Source organism: Protopterus annectens, chromosome 2.part0 (genome assembly GCF_019279795.1).
Source record: "Protopterus annectens isolate FY-2018-M chromosome 2.part0, PAN1.0, whole genome shotgun sequence".
Classification (NCBI taxonomy): domain Eukaryota; kingdom Metazoa; phylum Chordata; order Ceratodontiformes; family Protopteridae; genus Protopterus; species Protopterus annectens.
Window position 1 is genome coordinate 1,293,564,617 of NC_056728.1, and position 22,734 is coordinate 1,293,587,350.

At 39.7% G+C, this 22,734-nt stretch overlaps 1 protein-coding gene across 2 annotated transcripts in view; it reads right to left on the bottom strand.

The window, feature by feature from the left end:
* LOC122793449 (glutamyl aminopeptidase) overlaps positions 1-22,734 on the bottom strand; it is a 792,963-nt gene that overhangs the window by 314,790 nt on the left and 455,439 nt on the right. For both annotated transcript variants that reach the window (XM_044061461.1, XM_044061462.1), the window contains exon 9: positions 9,988-10,053. In XM_044061461.1, the coding sequence (XP_043917396.1) occupies positions 9,988-10,053 (66 nt within the window). The remainder of the gene's footprint in view (positions 1-9,987; positions 10,054-22,734) is intronic.

A 22,734-nucleotide genomic window follows, 5' to 3' on the forward strand; every position in this document is an offset into this window, starting at 1 on the left:
AATCCCATAACTACTATGGAGAATCCCTCTATTCCAATAAAATAGCTAAAACCTGGAACTCACTCCCCCAACACATCCTAAATAATCTTGACAGTTACAAGTTCAAACTACTCTTAAAAGAACACCTTACTAAACAATGGCTATGCTCCTGCACAGTCTCAGGATAATTTCTTTACCTGCTGTTACCTACTCTAAATGCAATAGACTATATACACTCTAACCTTCATTCACCTGCTCTCAACTCTTAATGCCTAAGAAGACAAAGAAGAAAAAAAAATGTTTTTATTTTACTTGCTGCCATTCTTGTAAAGTTTTTTATACTTGCATTCAAGAATTTCTTTACTCAGTTCTATATTCTGAACAAACTTTATTGTATATTTTTAATCCAGTAACTGCTGCACTACTTTGTTATATCTTTTGCCGTGCATGTTTTCTGTTTTACTACTTGTTTGGAGCTTATCTCCCTAGGTCTTTGCTGAAAACAGGCTATTAGCCCAGTTGGACACTACCCAGTTAACAAATGTAAATAAATAAATAAAATAAAATTAATGTTGCCTAAAAGGAGACTGGAGCTCAAAATGTGGCTGAGGTAGGCATGTGGGTAGAACTTATGAGGCACTATAACTCCTGGGATTAGGCATGGACACTCTCAGGCTACAACTCATTGCATGCAGTGACCTATAGGATGAATAAAACATGCTGGGATAGGACTTCCAAAATGATATATAGGTTCATATGTTCATAGGCTGGTACTAGGCTATCGGCCTTAGGGCCTATACAAGCCTAGCCATACAATTCCCTGGATATTTCTTCCCACGGTATTTACTTCCTTGGAAGCTTGTATAGCAGAGCGACTGACATGATCCCCAGGGTGAATTTCCTATCTCCCATCCAATTGTCAAGATTCCTTTTGAAGAGGGCCAAGGAAGCGCTCTGCTTGACATGTATGGACAGTCTATTCCAGAGTATGGGGAGTCTCTAGGTCAGCTATATGACCGCTATTGGGCTGGGCTGGAATAGGGCTTCCAAACTGAAACATGTCAGCCATTGGGCTGGGCTGGGGTAGGGCTTTCAAACTGAAACATGTCAGGCGTTGGGACAGGTTGAGATAAGGCTTCAGATTGATACACGTCAGGAATTGGGCTGGGCTGGGATAGAACTTCCAAACTGATACATGTCAGGCATTAGGTTTAGGTGGGACAAGGCTTCAAAACTGATACATGCCAGGCTTTGGTATGGGCTGGGATAGGGCTTCCAAACTGATACATGTCAGGCAATGGGCTGGGCTGGGCTAGGGCTTCCAAACAGATACATGTCAAGTAAATGGGCTTGGCAGTAATGTGACGACTTATTTCCAGTTGCTCCAGTCCCCAGTTACTGGGACACAATATTACTTTTGTTGTTCTGCATAGACAGCTAGGACAACAGCCAATGAGTAAAGAGATGGAATATAGTCAAATGTGGTAGTACACTCCAGAGGTAAGCTGTAGCAACATGTTATGGAACGAGTGATGTCAGGGGTAGTTCTCCCTAGCTACACACCAAGTCAACAGAGGAAAGAATAAAAAGAGCGGGTAGTACCGAGGGGTAAATCATGCTGGAAATATTCTTCAGTTTGTGCCAAAATGAGGACAAAATCAACAGCACTACTTATTCTATTCCTCAGAGGCTGTTATAACTGAAATCATAAAAATCTCTGACCCACATTTATGATTTTTCTTGGATACCAGACATAAAGTAGGAAGGCAATTACATTCTAGCATCTTGTCACCAGCATACATACCTCTCAACCTCTTAAAGCAAAACATCTGGACAAAGCCTAAAATGATGGCGGGGACAAATAGGGACAGATTTTAAATATTGCTCTTACAAATTTAGAAAGTTGATAGAATAATAGGTTTTGCATTAGCATGAACTTTCTGAAGGATGTGAAGTCTTAAATTCAAATGTTTGCCATTATTTAATGACATGAATCCTCAGCTATTTGCCAGAAAAGTACAGATTTTAGGAGAAACACGCCAAAAATATGAGGCAAAAATCTGGACATTGTGCGAAAATCTGTACAGTTGAGAGGTATGTCAGCATATGAGTACGTATTATTATAGAAACAGATAATATTCTTCTTACCCAGAATGCGTGTAAGGCCAAACCATGATACATAATTATGGCTGACCTACTGACTGATCCTAGTATAGTTACTTTTTGTTATTGATAAATTCATACGACTACAAGTACAAAAACGGAAAGAAACAAAATGTTTACTCTTCCTTCAAATCTCCTTTAAAGCTTTGTAGTGATTATTGGAGTAAATATTGGTGGTGGTAGAAGTAATTGCACTACTGATCTGTTTTACACATCTCCATATCTGTCTAAAATAGAAATGGAAACTTTCAGCACATCATTGGATAATCGTATATTATCAAATTTTGACATGATTGTAGGTGAGCTAAATCCTTCATTTGTTGAATGGGAAGACAATGGTTTTGGCATGGCTGTTATTTCCTTGGTGGTAAGAACTAGTGCTGTACTTAGTTACATTCAGATGAATCTAACCAAGAAAGAAAAAAACTCTTCAAATGGTGTGGATTAGTGGCACTTAAGAAAATAGTTGTTGCTGAATAGAATATGAATCCACTGGGGCAGACCAACTGTCTATTAGCTGGGAAGTCACTGAGCCATTGGTAATGTCCATTGTAAGAAACAATCTACTAACACTGAAATTCTATCAAGCTGATTATTTAGCTATTTATAGGAAATTAAGTAAATAGAAGTGTCAGAAAACAGTGAAAGATAAAGATATTGAAGACTGCTGGAATACTTCTTTAACAAATGTATCTACTATCTTACAGAGTATTTTTTCTTATGCCAGATCATGTCTGAATAATTTATTATGTTTCTATCAAAATGTGTGGAAGTCAGTGATATAGGCCTATCAATAAATGTAATCTATTTGAATTTATGGAAGGCTTTTGATGCTGTGCTACATTGAGAAATGTTATCCATTTTACATAAACTGAGTATAAATCCATATGTAATTAGGCTGATTAGTGATTGACTGAGTGAGACGTCCTTTAAGATTAACCTTGAGGACATTACTACTGATAAGAAGGTAACAGTTGGGGTTTCTCAGGGTTCATTTCTTGGACTCTTGCTGTTTAATATGTTCATGTTTGACTTTCTGACTCATATACTGCTCAGTAAGTTTAGAGGTTTTATAGGTGAACATTTGGCTAACTGCCCCATAGGGCCATTTTAAGCCTAATCAATAACCTGAGGTCAGAATTAAACTCTGCGCATTATGTTTATCAGTAGAAGACTTTAACCATTATGCTAAAACCATAAACCCTAACCTGGGATAAGGGGGTGGTGGGATACTTGCCCAGGTTAAATTTCCCCCTAAATGGAAGTTGTTACGGTATGTCTGTTCAGGAAGTTATATGAACTTGATATTGTACTTGTACACAATTTCCTCACTCTGAGAATTGAACCTTCTACCTATCTAATTACACAATCTAAACAGCACAATATTAGTTGCTGTTTTGTTTGTGAAGTAAACACTGTAACATTTATGACAACTCCTCCACCTCTCTTGATGATATGAAAATAGGGTCAATCATTAATTAGGTAAAAGATCAAGCTACACTACAGGAATATAACTGGATACCCTTTAGACTTAGGCATTTAGTAAGAATATGAGATTTAATGCCAGCAAATCTAAAGTATTAAACTGTTGGTTGAAATTACCTGTGTTTTCCATATGCTCTAAATTGTACTATATATTAAATAATGAGGATGAGGTTTGGGGTTTAGGATTAATCATAGAAAACCAATTAAGGAATGAGGATGATCTTTTATCGGTCAGTAAGAACTGCTTTGCAGTTATGATGGACATTTTGCACAGTATTTCAAGACATTATTACAGAATGTTTAATTATTCTTTATAAGGCTGTTTTAAGACCTTATATAGAATACCCTGGAGGTGCTTGAGTCTATAACTGTTCTCAGTTAACTAAGTAAAAAAAAAAAAACAGAATTATTTTACTAAACAGACAAATAAATTTAAATATCTTAATTATTGGAAACAGATGGAGAAATTGTCCCTGTACTCAATACAGGGGCTAATCAAGTCTACCATAGGTTCATAGGAGGTTACTAGACCACAGAGCCCTTACAAGCCTAGCCATATTTATCCTGAGTTGCCCCAACTGTTGGTGGATAGGTGAGTGAAGTTCGCAGAGGCAAGGATCTATGGTAGTTAATACCAACTTCCTCTGTACAGGAGGTACATGGGCGCCACCCCAGCAGTGAATTTCCAGTCACCTATCCATTGATCTAGGTTGAATTTGAAGAGGGTCAGAGAGGGGCTTTGTTTCACATGAATTGGAAGCTTGTTCCAGGGAAGTGTCACTCTCTGGAAAATGTATCTATCTCACCAGCATGACCTTTTCATCAGAGGCTAGGTTAAGATCCCTGGAGAGAGTGATCCTCCTGCAGTTTGATTTATGAATGTGTAGCATTTCTATCAGGGCCAGGTCAGATACTGCCTTGTAAGCTAGGCACAGGTCATTGCTTAGCAAACTGTAGGAGACAGAATACAGTGACAGGTCTATCAGTCTTTCTATATTCGACTTATTTTGTTTACCATGTAATTTCTTGGCAAGAAACCTCTGTGGTCTGTCTAATTGTTTAAGGGTCTGGATGAGGTACATGCAAAAGGGAGCATTGTACTCAATTATTGGTCTGATGAAGGCCATGTATAATGGAATTATAACATCCTTAGATCTACTTGTGATGCCTTTACTTATAAGACATGCCACATACAAATAATTTCTTATTACTGTTTATACAAGGTGGTCAAAGTTCGGATTGCTATCAATTTGATTACCCAGATCATGAACCACTGGGACTACACTTAGGTGGACGTTGTCTGTAATATAATTAGCGAGATGTCAGCCTTCTCAATGGGAATTATAATGCATTTTTTTTGCATTTAGCTTTAATCTGTGGGCTTGGCACCAATCATTTGTCTGTGTTAACCCTGTCTGCAGTATATTAACATTGTTGAGGGGCTCAGTGATTGCTCCCAATTTGCAATCATCAGCAAACCTGGTCAGCAACAGGCTGTCTAAGTTTGCCAGGACTTCTGAGAAATAAATTGCAAAGAGTAAGGGGCCCAGCACAGAACCCTGTGGTATGCCACTGGTGACTGGTCTTTTGCTAGAGGTGAACAGTATGTGTCCTGTCAGTAAATAGTTGGCTACCCATCTGGTAATGTAGGAGTTAATTCCCAATTGGGAGGGTTTCACTATAATACCTGTGTGGGGGATTGTGTCAAATGTCTTGGCTCGGTCAATATAGGTGGTATGCAATTTCTTTCTCTCATCCAGGGCCTTAGTGACTTTCTGGAAGAAGTCAACCAAGTTTAACAGGCATGATCTACCTTTAATGATTCTGAACTGGGTTGGGTCCAGAGTTTAGAGATTACCCATATACTTGTTAATAAGGTCCATGATGATTCTTTACATGGCTTTGCAAATGAGGCTAGTCAAGCTTATTGGTCTATAATTCCCAGGGTCCGTTAATGGTTCTCCTTTGTGCAGAGGGATTACTGTTACTGCCCTCCATTCTGCCAGGACATAGCCAGTTCACGGGTTGTGGTTAAACAAGGATCCAAGTGGGTCTGCTAGGTCATGTTTTAAGTTGTTTAAAAGGCAGCCTGGGATATTGTTTGGTCCCACTGATGTTGTATTTTTTGCCTTGGAGACCACCGAGATAACCTGCTGTCTTGAGATAATAAGCTGAAGAATGGTGGCAGGTATACTATGGGGGGTGACTTGGGATGGGAAGGGGTGAAGTTTGGTCTAAATCTATCAGCTAGTAGATTGGCTATTACCTCCAGTTGAGTATGGGTAGTGCCATCCAGACCCAGTTTAGCGCATTTCTGGGTACTCCTTTTTAGATTTCAGATGTAATTAAGGACTGTCTTGTCTTTATCCTTAGTTATGGAGACTATATTTGCTTCATAATTAACTTTTTAGGAATTGACAAGATCTCTAATTTGTTAGTTTAAGTTAGAGAGGGATTTTTTTCCTCTGCTGAGCCAGTTCCCTCTTGCTCTTGGACATTAGTTTTTTTTTTCTCTTGTTGTATAGCCTGTTTATACTAGGGGTCTACCAGGGTGGCTTGTTTTTTTGGCAAGATGTGGTTTTAATCTGGTAATGTGCATCCAATTCCATAGAACTGCTTAAGTGATTATACAAGGCATTGGGTACAGCTCTCCATAGGAGTCTGTGTTATCTGTCTTTGAGGGGTTTTAGAACTTCTTTTACCATCACTTAGCAGGAGGTAATTAATTTTTGAAAAATTCTTAAGCGTTTTTGAGCTTGATGGGGTATCTGGGCTTATAGTTACATTGAACACTACCAAAGTTAAATTTGAGGGAAACATAGCCCCTCATGTCAAGGACAACCACAAAGTATTCTTTAGCTATGCCTGCAACCTCAAACACGATATACAACAATGTGCTAAATTAATTGTAAATGGAGGCACCTACAATGAGCTGGAGGATATAATAAATCTAATGGCCAACAAATTTTACCCTGCATTTTACCCCACTCTCCCATCCTCAGACACCCCTCAGGAAATACCCTCAGCCAAACTCCTCAGGCTATTACTAGAGAACAGGTCCTCAATGCACTCTCCAAGGCCAAAACTGCCACATCGATGAGCCCAATTAATATCCCAAGATGTCTCCATAATAGCATGAAACACAACCTATCAGGACCACTATAATCAGTATTTAATTGTAGCCTCATTACACACTTCATGATGCCAATGGAGGACTGCAACTATCATCTCTCTTTAACAAAGTTTGGCCAACTATGGACCTAGGTAACTGCAGACAGGTAAGTCTCAATAGTCTGTTATGGAAGGCCATGGAAAGAATTATCATGGAAATGATAAACAATGGCCTAAAAAAATCTTCAGAAACTGAATCCAATCCAGTTTTGCTTCCTCAAGGGCAAGTCATGCCCCCTCACCTTGCTGGACTTTTTTGAGAAGGTTATCAACACAACAGATGAGGGCAAAACCATGCATATTGCCTACCTTTAGCTGGCCAAAGCATTTGACACAATATCCCACTCGAGCACTCGCAGTATTAAGTATAAACCCCTATATCATCTGCTGGATAGCCAGCTGGCTCAAAGATAGGACCCAAGAAGTTAGGCTAGGGAGTCTACCTCTACAAAAAAGTCCAGTCACAAGCACAGTCACCGAAGGCTTGTTTCTGGGACTTCTCCATTTTGGCATCTAATTCCCTGAAGTCAAAGCCAGCAGCAAGGACTTCTTGCTGACTAAGCCTGCAGATGATGAAAAAATATACACAGGCATAAAATCTCTCAAGAACATACCCTCCTAGAAGGCCGGACATAGACTAATAACTGGTGCCAGATCCACCATCTAAAATTCATTGCAAAAAATGTACATCAGTATCCTTTTAGAAGACAGCTACCCATGGAAACTACCATAGTGATAATACACTTCTAAGAGAAGACTTAGTGTTCAGGAATTTGGGAATGTATGTAGACAGTGACCAGGTCTATGATAGTAAGGAAATCATTATATATTTCAAAACTTATAAAAAAGGGTATGGCTAGGTCCAAGGATGTAATTGTACCGCTGTACCTGGCTTTCATCAGACCAAGCATTGAATACTATGCCCCCTTCACTATGTATCTGACCAGGCATATATACAACAAATGGAGCAAGAAATGCACACTCCTCACAAAAGGAATACAGGGCATAAACAGCAAGCATTATGCAGACCACGTCAAAGCTTTAACCCTGTACTCAGTCTCCAACAGACTGCTAAGTGGTGATGTATGCCTGGGTTACAAAGCACTCTGATGGACCTGTTGCAAATCCAAAAAAAAAATGATTAGCATCCGAATTAACCAATCTAGGGAGCTAAACCTTATCTACAACATAAATCGGTCATGTTGGGGGGAGCAAGTATGTGTATTACAGACTACCTCTTCTCTAGAACATGCTTTTCATCCATGAGAAGCAGAGTTCTTCACTAGCCCAATTCAAGCATAGCTTCCACCAGAGGATGGAGAAGCTGAAATTTACCGCTGATCTGTCACATATGCATCTAATAGACAGGGGCAGCCTGTAAATGCTTTACTACCCATGTTCAAGCCCACATACACCCCTTAAAATAACCCTAGGATATTACAACTGATCAGATACACTTCTGAAGCATGACAAGGCTTAAAAAGGGCCTTGGGATCATTATCCTATAAACGTAAGAATTTATACTGCACGGTTTAGTCAAAGGTTCTCTCATAATTGTGTATAAATGCATGAATGATGCTTTTATGTTAGCTACACTTTGATTGGAAATAAAACAACATAGTTATATGAACAACTGAGTTTATAATTCAACACTTGTGAAGCAATATTTTCATCAAAGGGCTGGTAAATTGCAAATGAATTACCACTAGGGATTAGAAGGACTTGTAGTCATGGTAAGTTCAAGGCTAATTTATACAAATCATTTGGTGAAAGGAAATAAGGAGTTTACTGCTATGTGACAAACTCATTTAGGCTGTCTGTTGAAGCCCAGAGCTTGTGACACACCGAACATTGAACACTGCACATTATCAATCTGTAGGTTAGCAAAGTTCAAAGGAGACATTCTATTTAATACAGTTCTTGAAAGAGAGAAATGTTGCAGTGTATGAAGTGTTGAGATTATGCTCCAATAACAGTTAAATTACAAGCTGGTTCAGTACTACTATAGCATAAGACCCAACCTTCACAATACTTAGAAGGATGTTTAACAATTGTTAAGCACCCCTGTACACTACTAAGGTTGCATCTGGCACTAAAATCTGACAGCGCCAGCAAACAGCAGTCACAGGACATAAAACAGCTTTGTTACAACTCCCATTTCTGCCTTATGTCAGCTACAGTCAGTTTTTATTAATTAAACTCCTTCCCTGAGACAGGGAATACATAAGGACATTAACCAATTCCCTACTGCCTTACGGGCTTTCAAAGTCGGCACTACACATCACATTTTTTTTAACTTTTAAATCTTCATGCACCACAAAGAATAATCATAGTATTATGTGATACAACAAGGATGCCAAGATGCTTTGCTCTCAAGGTTAATTTCTTGATATTCGTGTCTTGCACACATAACATACTCATTACAATCAGAGACCCAATCATAATCCTCTGTGGTTGGCTGCTTTATAATAGTTATCCATATCATGTGTGGTATTTTCTGCAGTTTTAATCACATCTTCTTTGATCTATACACATTTTCCATTCCCTGGTCTAGTCATTTTATTGGAGAACATCAAGAGCAGTCATTTTTACTTTTGCATTCTGTTAATTAATTATTTTCCAATCATATGAGGTTGCCAGTTGCGTCAACCACACTTCGTTTGCATTTAGCTATATTACACATTGGAATGGATTATTTGATTCATTGAAACAGACATGCATTTATCTTGCAAGCAACTTGCTTCTGCATGACACTTAATATTGATATTCAAAAATGAATTGTATTTCTATCATGGCAATTATCACAGCTCACTGAGCTTTGGCTGAAGATTGTTAGATTTTTACTGCAGAGAGAAATGAGCTTACGTGTGAAGTCTAAAGCTGACTTTTTATGCAGGCACAGATAACTAGAACAGTTGCCAATATATTAGAAACTATAAGAAAGAAGAATCATGTAATATGGAATAAAACTAAAAAAAAAACAGTTGAGATCCGTAACATAGTTGTGTGGAGCATGGAATACCCTTTGTTTAAAATAAGTATTTCTCAACAGCTGATAAATATTTAATGAAGCTGCATTTTCACAGCTTTCTCTTTTTCCTTTGATATGAATATATCTTAAATATTCCTAAAACAATATAACCATAATCACTTACTTAAGTCAGATACAGGCATACTTGTAATGCTTACCTGACATCCGCTTTGAAAATTTTCTTCACCCATCCACTGTTGAAGCATGCGTAAAATTGATGCACCCTAATTGAAAAAGGAGATAAAATGAAACCATGTTCAGTTTATTTAAAAACTATTTTCGAGTTAAATGGACATACACAAGGAGAAAGCTACCAGAATATGTTATCCGATGTCAAGTTTGCTGGACTACAAAGTTCCCTAGTCCCAGTAACATTACCAGTGTATATGAAGAATTGTACTATATAGTATGTTGCCCTTTATTCCCCACTATCTCTTCCTATATAATCTCATATGCATTTAATGATATGCAGCCGGCAACTACCCATGGACAGTAGGTACCCTGGAGGAAATGCTCCTTTTGGACAAATGTGCAGGAGGAGCTCAGTTCTGCTTTTTCAAACACCTGTCTAAACCAAAATTTCATCATATATACTGTACATTTAAAGTTCAAAATAATGATCCTTCTTTCCTGTAAATAATAAAGGCTTTCTGTCCTAAGTCCTTCTGCAAAGAACCTGTATATAAAGCCAAACATCTAACGAAAGTAGATTTGTTCAACAATTCTATGTATAAACTTTATTCTTTATAACTTTCTTGCATACATTGAGTTCATGGCTTAATCTGTTCAACGGTTTGATTTTTCAAGCATGTGACCTACTTCCCTTCAAAAAACTTGAAAATTATAATCCTATGTTAATATTTTCTATTTCCTATTATATATAAAGATTATTGATGAGGAATGTTAATGGCAAGACTTCCTCTGACTGTAAAGGTAACCCGATTCCATCATCCTGGAAGGGGTATTTAATGCATCCATCATACTTCTGTTATTGATATCTAGTTTTTAGTATTGCTTTTCCTGATATGCATTTCTTCCCCTAGTGCTGTGCAACAGACATTAACTTTCAAGAATAACTGGATCAGACACTGAAGATGTCACCTCTAATAAACCCTTAGGAAACAAGATATAATACCAGTGCCTAAAGCTTTTCTGATGTCTGATATTCTAGTACCTTTTCAAGTTGCTTGACATGACTTGTTCAATGGTTGCAAACCACATCACTGTATTCAGTAGTGGATCAGATTAGTGAGGCACAAAGTGGCACAATGATCTCCTTAGCCTGACTCAACATGAAATTTTGTGTTAGGTGACCCACAGAATATAAATTGCTAATATTGATAGAGACACAAGTAAGAGTTTAAATTGCTGTCTACCAGTATGTAGGTCTGATTGAATCACTTTGTGAAATAGTACCATGAAAGCCTATGATAAGTGATCAAGGGTGTATCCACATGCTAGCATTTTATTTAACATGACTGACAGAAATTACGTTACATTTCCTTTCTCCTGTATATGAAACTGTCTTGTGTGATGTCTTATCTCTCTGAACTTCTGTCTTTAACCTTACATGTATCAGCAGTTGTCATATCTGTAATTCTATAATGAACATCTCTGATTGTCACTATAGCATGCGCTTTTTTGCTTATTGTGAAGTTTAGGCAAACATTTTCTGCAAGTTCATTTATTATGTCCTATGACAGGGTGATTACATCACTGTTTACTGATAACATTTTACATTCAGAATTTTCCTTTTCAGTTTTCTAATGTAACTATGAATGTATTGCTTCTGACATTTGAAATAAAGCCAAGTTCATAGTTAGATCTGGACAACCTTCTACAAATAAGTAGTTTCTGTACTTTATTTAATACACACCTGATCTAGACTTGTTTTTTACTAAGGTACTTTAAGAAAGCTAACCACTGCATCTTTTTCTGTTGTTTTTTTACTTGCTGTATATTTTGGCCTTGCCACTATGTGTTAATATATGTAGAAGTTAATAGCATTATATAACTTATTAGTAGCATCTCCAGTAGATTTATTTTAATCACTGAAGACAGTATCCCAGTTTGCTTTTATATGTACGTCATCTACTTCATCACAGTTTTTACTTCTAAGTTCTAGGCAGAATGATTAGTTTATAACTGAGTTTGATTTCACGCGAGTAAAGGATGATTGTATCACTTCCAAGTCTGAGACCTCAAATTGCAATAGCTCATGAAGTACTTGAGTGATCACAAGAAATCAAAACACATCTGTACCATTCACAGCAAATATGTTTTGTCCACAGGTGGGAACCCCTTATAGCCCACACTCCTTGAATACACACACACACACTCACACACACACACACACACACACACACACACACACACACACACACACACACACACACACACACACACACACACACACACACACACTACTTTTTTATGGTCGAGACCATAACATCTAAGTTTTGAAACTTCAGACCATTTAAATGGAAATTGCCGTACAGTGTGGAACAGTATATTTGTTGTTTTCCTTGGTGTGGTGTGATCTCGGAGTTAGTATATTTAATTAGCAGGGGGTGTGTGGGGTGCAGTGGGGCTTGACCCCCCCCCCCCCTTTTTATTTTAATTTTTTTTGAAGTTTCAAAACTTCAATCTTATGGTCTCAAACATAAGAAAGTGAATGTTTTGAAACTTCAAAATTTAGAAGTAGACCCATGCACACACACACACACACACACACACACACACACATATATATATATATATATATATATATATATATATATATATATATATATATATATATATATATATATATATATAAAAACTCGCATACTGGGGAAAGGAGAAACTCTCCAAAACAGCACACTATATGCGTAAGCAATTATTCTTTTTGGTAAAATAACAGCAAGTGATTTCTGTGCAATTAATTCTCTGAAGAGATATAAGATAGCTGACTGTATCTCTTGTATCACAAAATGTGTTAATTACAGAGGATGTAGCCATCAGTATGAAGCTGATATTCTACATTTCTCAGCATGATTTGTTGGATACTACCATCCCAAGTTGAATTTCATGTAATCTGTTCCAAATAGTTTAAATATCATAGTCAACTAATATCTGGGCATATTCTTGGTATTGTATACTATTTTCATTATTTTTTTACATTCTTGTGTGTAGTAAGAAATTCATAGTCTGAAGAGGACACAGATTATATATGGAAGATTCTTATTACATTGTACTCAGTACCATTAATATTAATTACTGTGTGAGGAATTGAATTTCTAATCCTGATTTGTTGTGCAAGCTTCTGATATTTATGTGTCCTTTTGCATGTTTTGAGGTCCAACCACCATGCCCACTAGAACTACAACAATGAAATCTAATGTTATGTATCTAGGGCATTGCATAAAAGTTGGCCACAGGCTATTTTTGCTGCAGGACAGGTTTTGTTTCAGTAACAGAGCATAGTATCATGTTGGCCATGCCTCTCAGCTCATGAAGCAGGAATGTGCTTTGTCTGCAGCAGGAGGGGTCACAGCACTAGAGAAAATATTCTTTTCTCAACAGTTTCCATGATGTTGGCATGGACAGTTACTTGCCGGTGGGGGTCAACACCTGCCTAAAGGTATGTGGGGCAAGTTTGGTTCTTGTAGTTCTTTTCAGTGAATTCTTTGTTTAACTGGTATATGACTGAAGTATGCTTCAGCCGTGGTATGGATTGGTGCTACAATAAGTTTGCTTTCAGTATCTTAATTTCATTGACCTGGACCACATGCATACCCTTTCTTTAATGAATAGATCAAATTTCTGTGGAGTATCTTTAAAAACTGGATGATATGTTGCAGTGGAGCTTTTAGAATATGATTCAGTAATCCATTTATAGCCAAAGTAGTCATCTTGGTGTAGAAGGTTAAGGATGTGAGATGTAGTTCCTGTGGTACAGAGTTTGATACTCTCAGCCTTCATTTGCCTACTGTGTGATTTTTGTAAGTCATTTAACCTGATATTACTCCTGGGTTATTCCTTAAAAGGGACTGTGTCCAGTGGGCCTACCTGGTTAACAAATTATTATTATTAGGTTCATAGTTATATACTAGGCTAACAATAATGACCATCATGGCATATATATGCCTAATCGTGCAATCCAGCCCAATTGTGTCCATATTATCATAAGCATTTATTAGGAGATATGTGAGGAAGTTTCTAGAGGATACTGGGGGGGGGGGGCATGTTAGTTTGGGCATTATTGTCTGCCTCCGTCTATCAGAGACATGGGAACTAGACCCAGGATGGATTTCTGATTTCCCATTCATTGATCAAGGTTATGCTTAAATAGGGTTAGAGATGGACTGTGCTTCACATGGATGAACAGTCTGTTCCAGAGAATGGGGATCCACTGAGACACATACCTGTCTTGCCAGCTTGACCTATTTATGTCACAAGCAAAATTTAAATCCCTGGATCTAGTGTTTCTAATACTGTTCTGCAGATGTCCAAAAGGTCCATCAGAGCTGGATCTGAGGATGCCTTGTATGCCAGGTATAGATCGTCTCTCAGTAACCTGTAGATCACAGAGATAAGGCTTTAAGGCAATCCATATAGGATAATTTGTTTATACCCTGGATTCTCCTTGTAAGGAACCTATGTGCACATTCCAACTGTTACATATGTTTGGTCAGGTACATGCTGCAGAGGACATTATATTCAATGATGGGTCTGGAAAGGACAGAATAAAGTGGCACTATTTCTTCCTTGGAGCTGGATGCTATGCCATTACTTATAAGTTGGGTGATTTAGAATGATTTTCTTACTGCCTTGACCACATGTTGGTTAAAGGGAAGATTACTGTCTACATATATTCCCAGATCCCTGACTACTGGGTCAACTCTTAGGGGTGTTTTATCGATGGAGTAATTAGCCTAGGTAGCAGTTTTCCCAAATGGCACTATAATGTGCCATTTCACACTGAGCTGATAGAAGGAAAGACACTGAGGAAACTCAGAGCTATAATATATAACATTAAGTATCCTGTTTTTTGTTTATTTTGTTCTTTATTTCTTTGTTATTTATAGCACTTTGTGTACTGTGTATTTTTCTAGCTAGTTTCACTGTGTGTGAGGTATTAACTGGAAATTGTCCACTTTTATTAATCATCTGTTGGGTTGTTTGTTTCTGATAACTTGTTGCAGTTAAACTCTTTTTCTAGAGGCTCCTTTAGCTGTTTAAAACTTTCATTTAAAGGCTCTCTGCTGCTTTTCAGCTGTTAGAAACATTTCTGCAGTTTGTTCGAAGTAGTGGGGATATTTGTAGCATTTCCATATTCAGGCTTGTATTTGGGCCTAGTGTTTGTGGAGGCTGTGTGTCTGAGCACATATTCAGGGACATCTTGGTTTAGCCAAAGCCATCAGGTATTTCAGTGAGAGAGAATTGTTTGAGGTCATTGGCTGACTGAGGTCACCTGGACTACAGCTTAGACTAAGCACCTCATTGGTTCTTTTGAGATTTCTTTCTTAAAAGCTGTCTCAGGTTTCAACTTTCTGTTACCTAAGAAGTTCAGTTGTGAGTGTTCTGCCATTTCACACTGAGCTGATCGAAGAAAAGACACTGAGGAAACTCGGAGCTATAATATATAACATTAAGTATCATGTTTTTTGTTTATTTTGTTCTTTATTTCTTTGTTATTTATAGCACTTTGTGTACTGTGTATTTTTCTAGCTAGTTTCACTGTGTGTGAGGTATTAACTGGAAATTGTCCACTTTTATTAATCATCTGTTGGGTTGTTTGTTTCTGATAACTTGTTGCAGTTAAACTCTTTTTCTAGAGGCTCCTTTAGCTGTTTAAAACTTTCATTTAAAGGCTCACTGCTGCTTTTCAGCTGTGAGAAACATTTCTGCAGTTTGTTTCCCACCCTCCCTCCCTGTTGGTATATGTTATAGTTGGTGGCTTTGCAGTTGCCCGCCCCTAGAGTAAATTTGATCTGGGACCCTCCTCCAGTCTAGTGTCATTACCTCATTCTACCCAGTACCGAGAGAACATTTGAGAAGGCCAATCAGCTTAGTTTCTGCTACTCCTTTCTCTCTTTCCACTTAAAAAAAAAAAATGTATCTGCTTTTACTGTATTTGTGTTTCTTCCTACTTTATTTTGCTTTTGTGTCATCTTAAAAGTACTCAATTGTATTTATTACTGCTTGGTGTAACTCATTCTAAGCCTTTTAGTTTAAGCACTTGGGCTTCAGACCAGTTGTTTTACATTAAGAAGGTTTGTGGTCTGCACTGTAGTGGCAGAACAGGTAGCTTACATCCTTCTAAGTTGGGAACTGCTGATTGAGGGCTCAATGTCTGTTATTCTAATAGTGTATTAATTCTGGTTTAAGCACTTGGGCTTCAGGCCAGTTATTTTACATTAAGAAGGTTTGTGGTCTGCACTCTTGTGGGAGGAGAGGCTGGACTCTGCCCTTCTGAGTTGGGAATTTCTAGTTAAAGGCTTATAGTGCCTGAATATTTGAACTGCTTCTTACTGAAATTGGTACACCTTGTTTGCTGTAGCATAGACTAGATCCAGGCCTGCTGAATCTAGCTTTATTTGTATAACTTGAGCACTAATCCAGGCATTCTTTAAAGTATTCAATTGTATTTATTACTGCTTGGTAGTAACTTGATTAAAGTGTAGCTATCATTCTAAGTCTTTTGGATTAAGCACTTGGGCTTCAGACCAGTTGTTTTACATTAGGAAGGTTTGTGGCCTGCACTGTGGTGGCAGGACAGGTAGCTTACATCCTTCTAAGTTGGGAGCTGCTGATTGAGGGCTCAGTGTCTTTTATTCTAAAAGTATATTAGTTCTGGTTTAAGCACTTGGGCTTCAGGTCAGTTATTTTACATTAAGAAGGTTTGTGGCCTGCACTCTTGTGGGAGGAGAGGCTGGACTCTGCCCTTCTGAGCTGGGAATTTCTGGTTAAAGGCTTATAGTGCCTGCATATTTGAACTGTTTCTTACTGAAATTGGTACACCTTGTTTGCTGTAGCATAGACTAGATCCAGGCCTGCTGAATCTAGCTTTGTTTGTATGCTTGTTGTTTGTTTGCTTGTTATTTCCCTGAAATGCTAATTCCACCTAAAACACAGCTTTTCAGCACTTCTGTGGATCCCTAGCGATATCTGCATTGCTTACTGTACTTATTTCCTTGTTTCACTTGAAACAAAGTTACTGTTTGTCATTTCTGCATTTAAGTTACCTGTAACACATTGCATTTAAGTTACCTGGCACTTGCTCACTAAGTCAGCACTAAAAAATTAAAAGCACTACACCCTCACAAACTCCCCTTGAGTACCTTGTTCCCCATTGGCCCTTTTTTCAATTATAAAGGAATTCCCAATACTATTCTAGCATGTCCAAAGGTCAGTTGTCAATCTCCTCTCCGGTCCAGCTGGTGAATCTGAGAATCTTGATGCAATGATACAACTGCCTCATGTACACAGACAACCCTCTCCTCCTCCCAGCAAATTCCAACACATGTGAGAGATGCAACCATATAGCCAAACTGGAGGCTAAGCTCTCTCAACTCAGTACTGGCATAACCAGTCAGGAGGAGAAGGAAACCACACTCACTACAATTCCAGTCTCACATAGACCTACCACGATAGCAAACCAAACACATAAACACACAAAAACATACTCGGAAGCTCTAAATAAAAATCTGCCTAAGCAGCAGAGACCTCCAAAGCAGACACCCAAGCAACCGCTACCCCAAAACAAAACACGTGCAACACATAGCTTGCAAAGCCAGTGTGCCGAACAGTCACAGCCCTTAAGGCTAAACAACACACCTGATACACTTGTAATAGGTGACTCAATCGTCAGGCACACTGACGTCCCGTTCTCCAGGCTGAACAAGGAGAAGATCACGGTGAGCTGCCTGTCGGGTACTAGGATCTGCCACATAACACAAGCACTCAGGTCACTCCAAGGCAAGTACAAATATGACTCAGTCATTGTCCATGCTGGTGTGAATGACCTGAGACGTACCTCCCTGGACTACATGAAAAGAGACATAGAGGAGCTCTCTGAGCATGTAGCCCAGGCCGGTATGACCCTGACCTTGAGTAGCATCTTACCCTCACCAAGAATAATGCCACAATATGAAGACAAGATGATCAATTTCAACAATTGGCTTAAGTATTGGTGTCATTCAAAGAGGATCCAATGCCTGTCAGCCTGGGATGACATGCTCGACAAGCCACGATGCTTAGGGACGGCTTGCACCTGTCACCCCTGGGCTTTTGGATATTGGCAAAGGCTCTTGCTACCCCCATAGTGCCTTTTTTAGGCAAGGCTCAAAAGACAAACCCACCTCCATAGGTATCACAAGGGATAAGAAACTAAGAGTAATGCTACTCAACGCCAGAAGTCTAAACCTCAAGATGCATGCACTCAAAACTCTCCTTAGCATGGAGAACATCGATATCTGTGCAGTAACAGAAACCTGGTTCAAGGCTCCCGAGAGCACCCCAGCACTACCAGGTTATACTTCATACCATGCTTTTCGGCTTCAAAACTTGGACCAAACCACAAAAGGAGGGGGAGTATCAATATTCGTCAAAGATACCCACACCTCCAGGTTGGTGGCACAGCACGAAGCATCAGAGGCTATCCATGTGCAACTAACAGTGGGTAAAACTGCCTTCCAGTTTATAGCCTGCTACAGACCACCCTCCCCAACCCAGGAACCCCACACGGCCTTCCTGAGAACACTGGAAAATATGAAGTTCTCTCCAAACACCATTATATTGGGCGACTTCAACTACCCAAACATAGACTGGGAGCATTACTCTAGCTCCAACACCCTAGCCCAAAGGTTCCTAGAATTTATAAACTCAAATGCTATGGAACAACTTGTTACCACTCCCACAAGAGGGGAAAACATACTGGACCTGATCATCACCAAAATGAGGACTCTATGCTCCAGACCAGAAGTGTATCCTCCACTGGTAAGATCAGACCATAAACTAATCTCACTGAATATTCACATCCGACCCCACCCCCTGCCCAGAAAACCACAGTGAAAAACTTCTCTAAAGCAAATTTCACACTCCTCAAAACTGAGGTGGAATCCTTCAAAGCCCCTGGGCCTGTGGAATATATGGCCCAGACCGCAGAATCCTTTATAAACACATTCTATGAACACCTTCAGGAATGCATGGATCATGCAATCCCAAATAAAACCAAGACCCAATCCTCCAAAGGCAGACGTCCTGTCTGGTGGACCCCAGCCATAAACAAACTATACAATAGAAGGAGGAAGCTACTACATGATAGAGCAAAATCCCAAAAAGGGAAGGCATCTCTGATCAGTATTAGCAAAAAACTATGGGCACTTATAAAATCGTCTAAGGCCAGCTTCGAGAGAAAAATTGCACAGGAAACTAAGGATAATCACAAGGCTTTCTTTAGTTATGTTAAGAACCTGGGTGGGAATTCACAGATATGCTCAGAATTAGTCCAAAATGACAATAAATACACCGAACCCACAGACATTGCCAACATCCTAGCTGACAGGTTCAGTGCAAACTTCTCCCCCCCTCCCCACCAAAAGGGCAAATATCTATCCCAGCAGAGTGCTGCCCCCCTGACATCTCAGATGCTCAGGTAAGAGCCGCCCTCTCCAAAGCAAAAAACACAGCATCAATGGGACCAGACGGTGTCCTGGGCTGCGTCCTACATGAACTCCAAGAAGAGCTAAACCCAAACATAAAACTACTGTTCAATCTCAGCCTTACTACAGGATATGTACCCAAAGAGTGGCGTACAGCAACAGTGGTCCCACTCCACAAAGGTGGTGCCTCAACGGATCCTGGAAACTATCGCCCCATAAGCCTGACTAGCTTGGTCTGCAAAGCTATGGAAAGGATCATCATGGACCTCATAAATAAAGATATTGGGGACCTAGACACTGGATCCTACCCAGTTTGGCTTTGTTAAGGGCAGATCCTGCCTCTTAAACCTGGTCGATTTCTTTGAAACAGTCACCAAGGCCATTGACGAGGGGAAGGTGGTCCACACAGCCTACCTGGACCTCGCAAAAGCCTTCGATACAATACCCCACTCAGGCATTATAGATAAGCTCACCAGCTTAAATATAAACCCCTATGTCACTAGATGGATTGCAAACTGGCTCAAGGACAGAACCCACATGGTTAGAATTGCTGGAGCCATGTCAGACTCCAAACCAGTTACAAGTGGCGTCCCACAAGGCTCAGTCCTGGGACCTCTCTTGTTCGGTATATATTTCTCGGAGGTACAGGCCAACATGGAAGGACTGTGACTGACCAAGTTCACAGATGATTGCAAACTGGACGCCATAATCGACTCTCCAGCCGACACAAGCATCCTCCAAAAGAGCCTCATAGAAACAGACAACTAGTGCCAGAGCCATGGCCTCAAGCTAAAAGCCAAAAAGTGTATAGTCATCCCCTTTGGCAAAAACAAAGTGCCCACAAATTACCACATAGGTGGTAATCCATTAAGTACAGAAGAAGTAATTAGGGACCTGGGGACCCAAGTTGATAGCAATCTCTCATTTGACAACCACGTGGCCAAAGTGGTTAGAAAAACATTTTATATAGCCCACCTAATCATGAAGGGATTCACATCTAGATCAGGGGAGGTCATCGTGCCTCTTTACTCATCCCTCATCAGGCCCATAATTGAGTACAATGCCCCTTTTGGGATGCACCTTACCAGACACCTTCAGCAACTGGAAAGACCCCAAAAGTACCTCACCAAGAGGATCAAAGGGCTCAAACAGATGCCATATGCTGCCCGGTTAAAGAAACTCCAGCTCTACTCAGTGGCATACCGTCTGCTCAGAGGCAGTCTGTGCCTGACATATAAAGCCATGTCCAACCCGGAATTAATGGACACGCTGCACCTCAGAAAATCCAAATCCCATCGAGCTACGCGCTCGAGAGACTTGAACCTCAGCACTGAAATAAATAGGACATGCTGGAGGGACAGATTCATAACCCAGAGGCTCCCTTCACTCTGGAACAAAATCCTAGTCCAGGTTAGGCAGAGTCCCTCATTGACTCTCTTCAACAGGAATCTTGATGAGTGGATGGGAGATCGTAGGTTTAACCCGGGTATCACTTCTGTGTCACTGTTAGACAGAGGCACAGTATACTAACCTCGAAAAAGGGCACAGCAAAATTAATTTAAAATGGGTGGAGAAAGCCAAACCCACTCTGGCTAGGCTTATAAATGCCCTAAGGCAGATAGCCTAGTATGAACCTATGAATGCATTTCTTGGCAGTGAGTTTTGGTCTGAGACTTTGGCACCAGTCATTTGTTTATGTTAGACTCTCTTGTATGATGTTTGTGTCATGGGGGAATCTATGATAGCTTCCAATTTGCAGTCATCTAAGACCTTGATCAGCTGAAGGCCCATGACATTAGCCTTTACCACCAAGTAGCAGATGACATATAGGACAGGTCCCAGCAAGGAGTCGACCAGTCTCATAGTGGAGGTGGTATCATCAATCATGACCTCATGGGTCTTGTTTGTCAGCCAGCTAGCAATCCAGTGAGTTATGTAAGGGTTTACACCAATTCTGTGATTTTGTCAACTATACCCAAGTGGGATATAGTATTGAACATCTTAGCCAGGTCCAGGTAAGGGTGGTATGCACTGTTTTCTCCTCATCCATTACTTTGGTGACCTCCTCAAAGAAGTTCACCAGGTATGGTAGGCATAATCCTCCTTTGACAAAGCCAGACTGGGTTGGGTCCAGTGACTTAAGGTTATCTATATATTTGTTGATCATTTCCATGATAATTTATTCCATGGATTTGCATATTAGAATAGCCAGACTATAAGGTCTGCAGTTTTCAGGTTGGTTGTTGATCTACCCTTGTGATGTGGGATAACCATTGCTGTCCTCCATTTTCATGGTACAATGCCTGTTTTGAAGCTATAGGTGAATAGTGACTCAAGTGATCATGACAGGTCATATTACAGATATTTGGGAGGCATCCTGGGATATTGTTGGGGCACACTTAGGTTGTACTTTTAGCCTTAACAAGCATTGCCAGGGCCTGTTCTCTGTTAACAGTTGGAGGGGGGTTATGCTAGTAGACATTTCAAGGAGAGAGACAGGGCAGTAGTGGGGGATAAAGTTTGAGATGATTTTGTCAGCCTGCAAATTTGCTATGTCTCTCTGCACTGTGAAGTTGCCTCCTTTGACCACCAGTTCAGCATACTGTTTTGTGCTGCCTTTGATGTTTTGGACATAGCTGTGTAAGGGCTTATAGTTGTCTTTAGCCTATGAGGCTTGACCTTGTAACTGACCTTCTTGGGCTTAATTAGTCCTCTTAGTTTACTGTCTAATTTAATTTACTAAGCTCCTATCATTATGAGAGCTGATCTTCCTGATTTTAACCATGACATTTTATCTTTTGTTATATAGCCTATTAAGGTTAGGATTCCACCAGTGTTGTTTGTTTTTAGAGGTTATTTTGGGCTTACTTTTAGTAGGTACAGTAGCCTCTATACAGCTATTTACATGGGTGTACAGGGTCTCTATAAACAATTCTGCATGCTTTGTTGTGAAATTGGGGTTGAAAGGGGTTTTGAATTTTGATAAACTATAGCTTAATAGGGTTCATAGGTTCATAGGTGTGTACTAGGCTAACGGCCCTGGAGCCTTTACAGGCCTAGCCCATAGGATTACCCTGGCATTGTGCCACCAAACCTTAGTTCCCAGTGTCTTTGTTGAGTAGAGCCATTGGAGTGATCCCCGGGGTGAATTTTCTATTTCCCATCCACTCATCAAGATTTCTCTTGAAGAGAGTCAGTGAGGTGCTGTGTTTGACATGTATGGGAAGTCTATTCCATAGCATGGGCACTCTCTAGGTT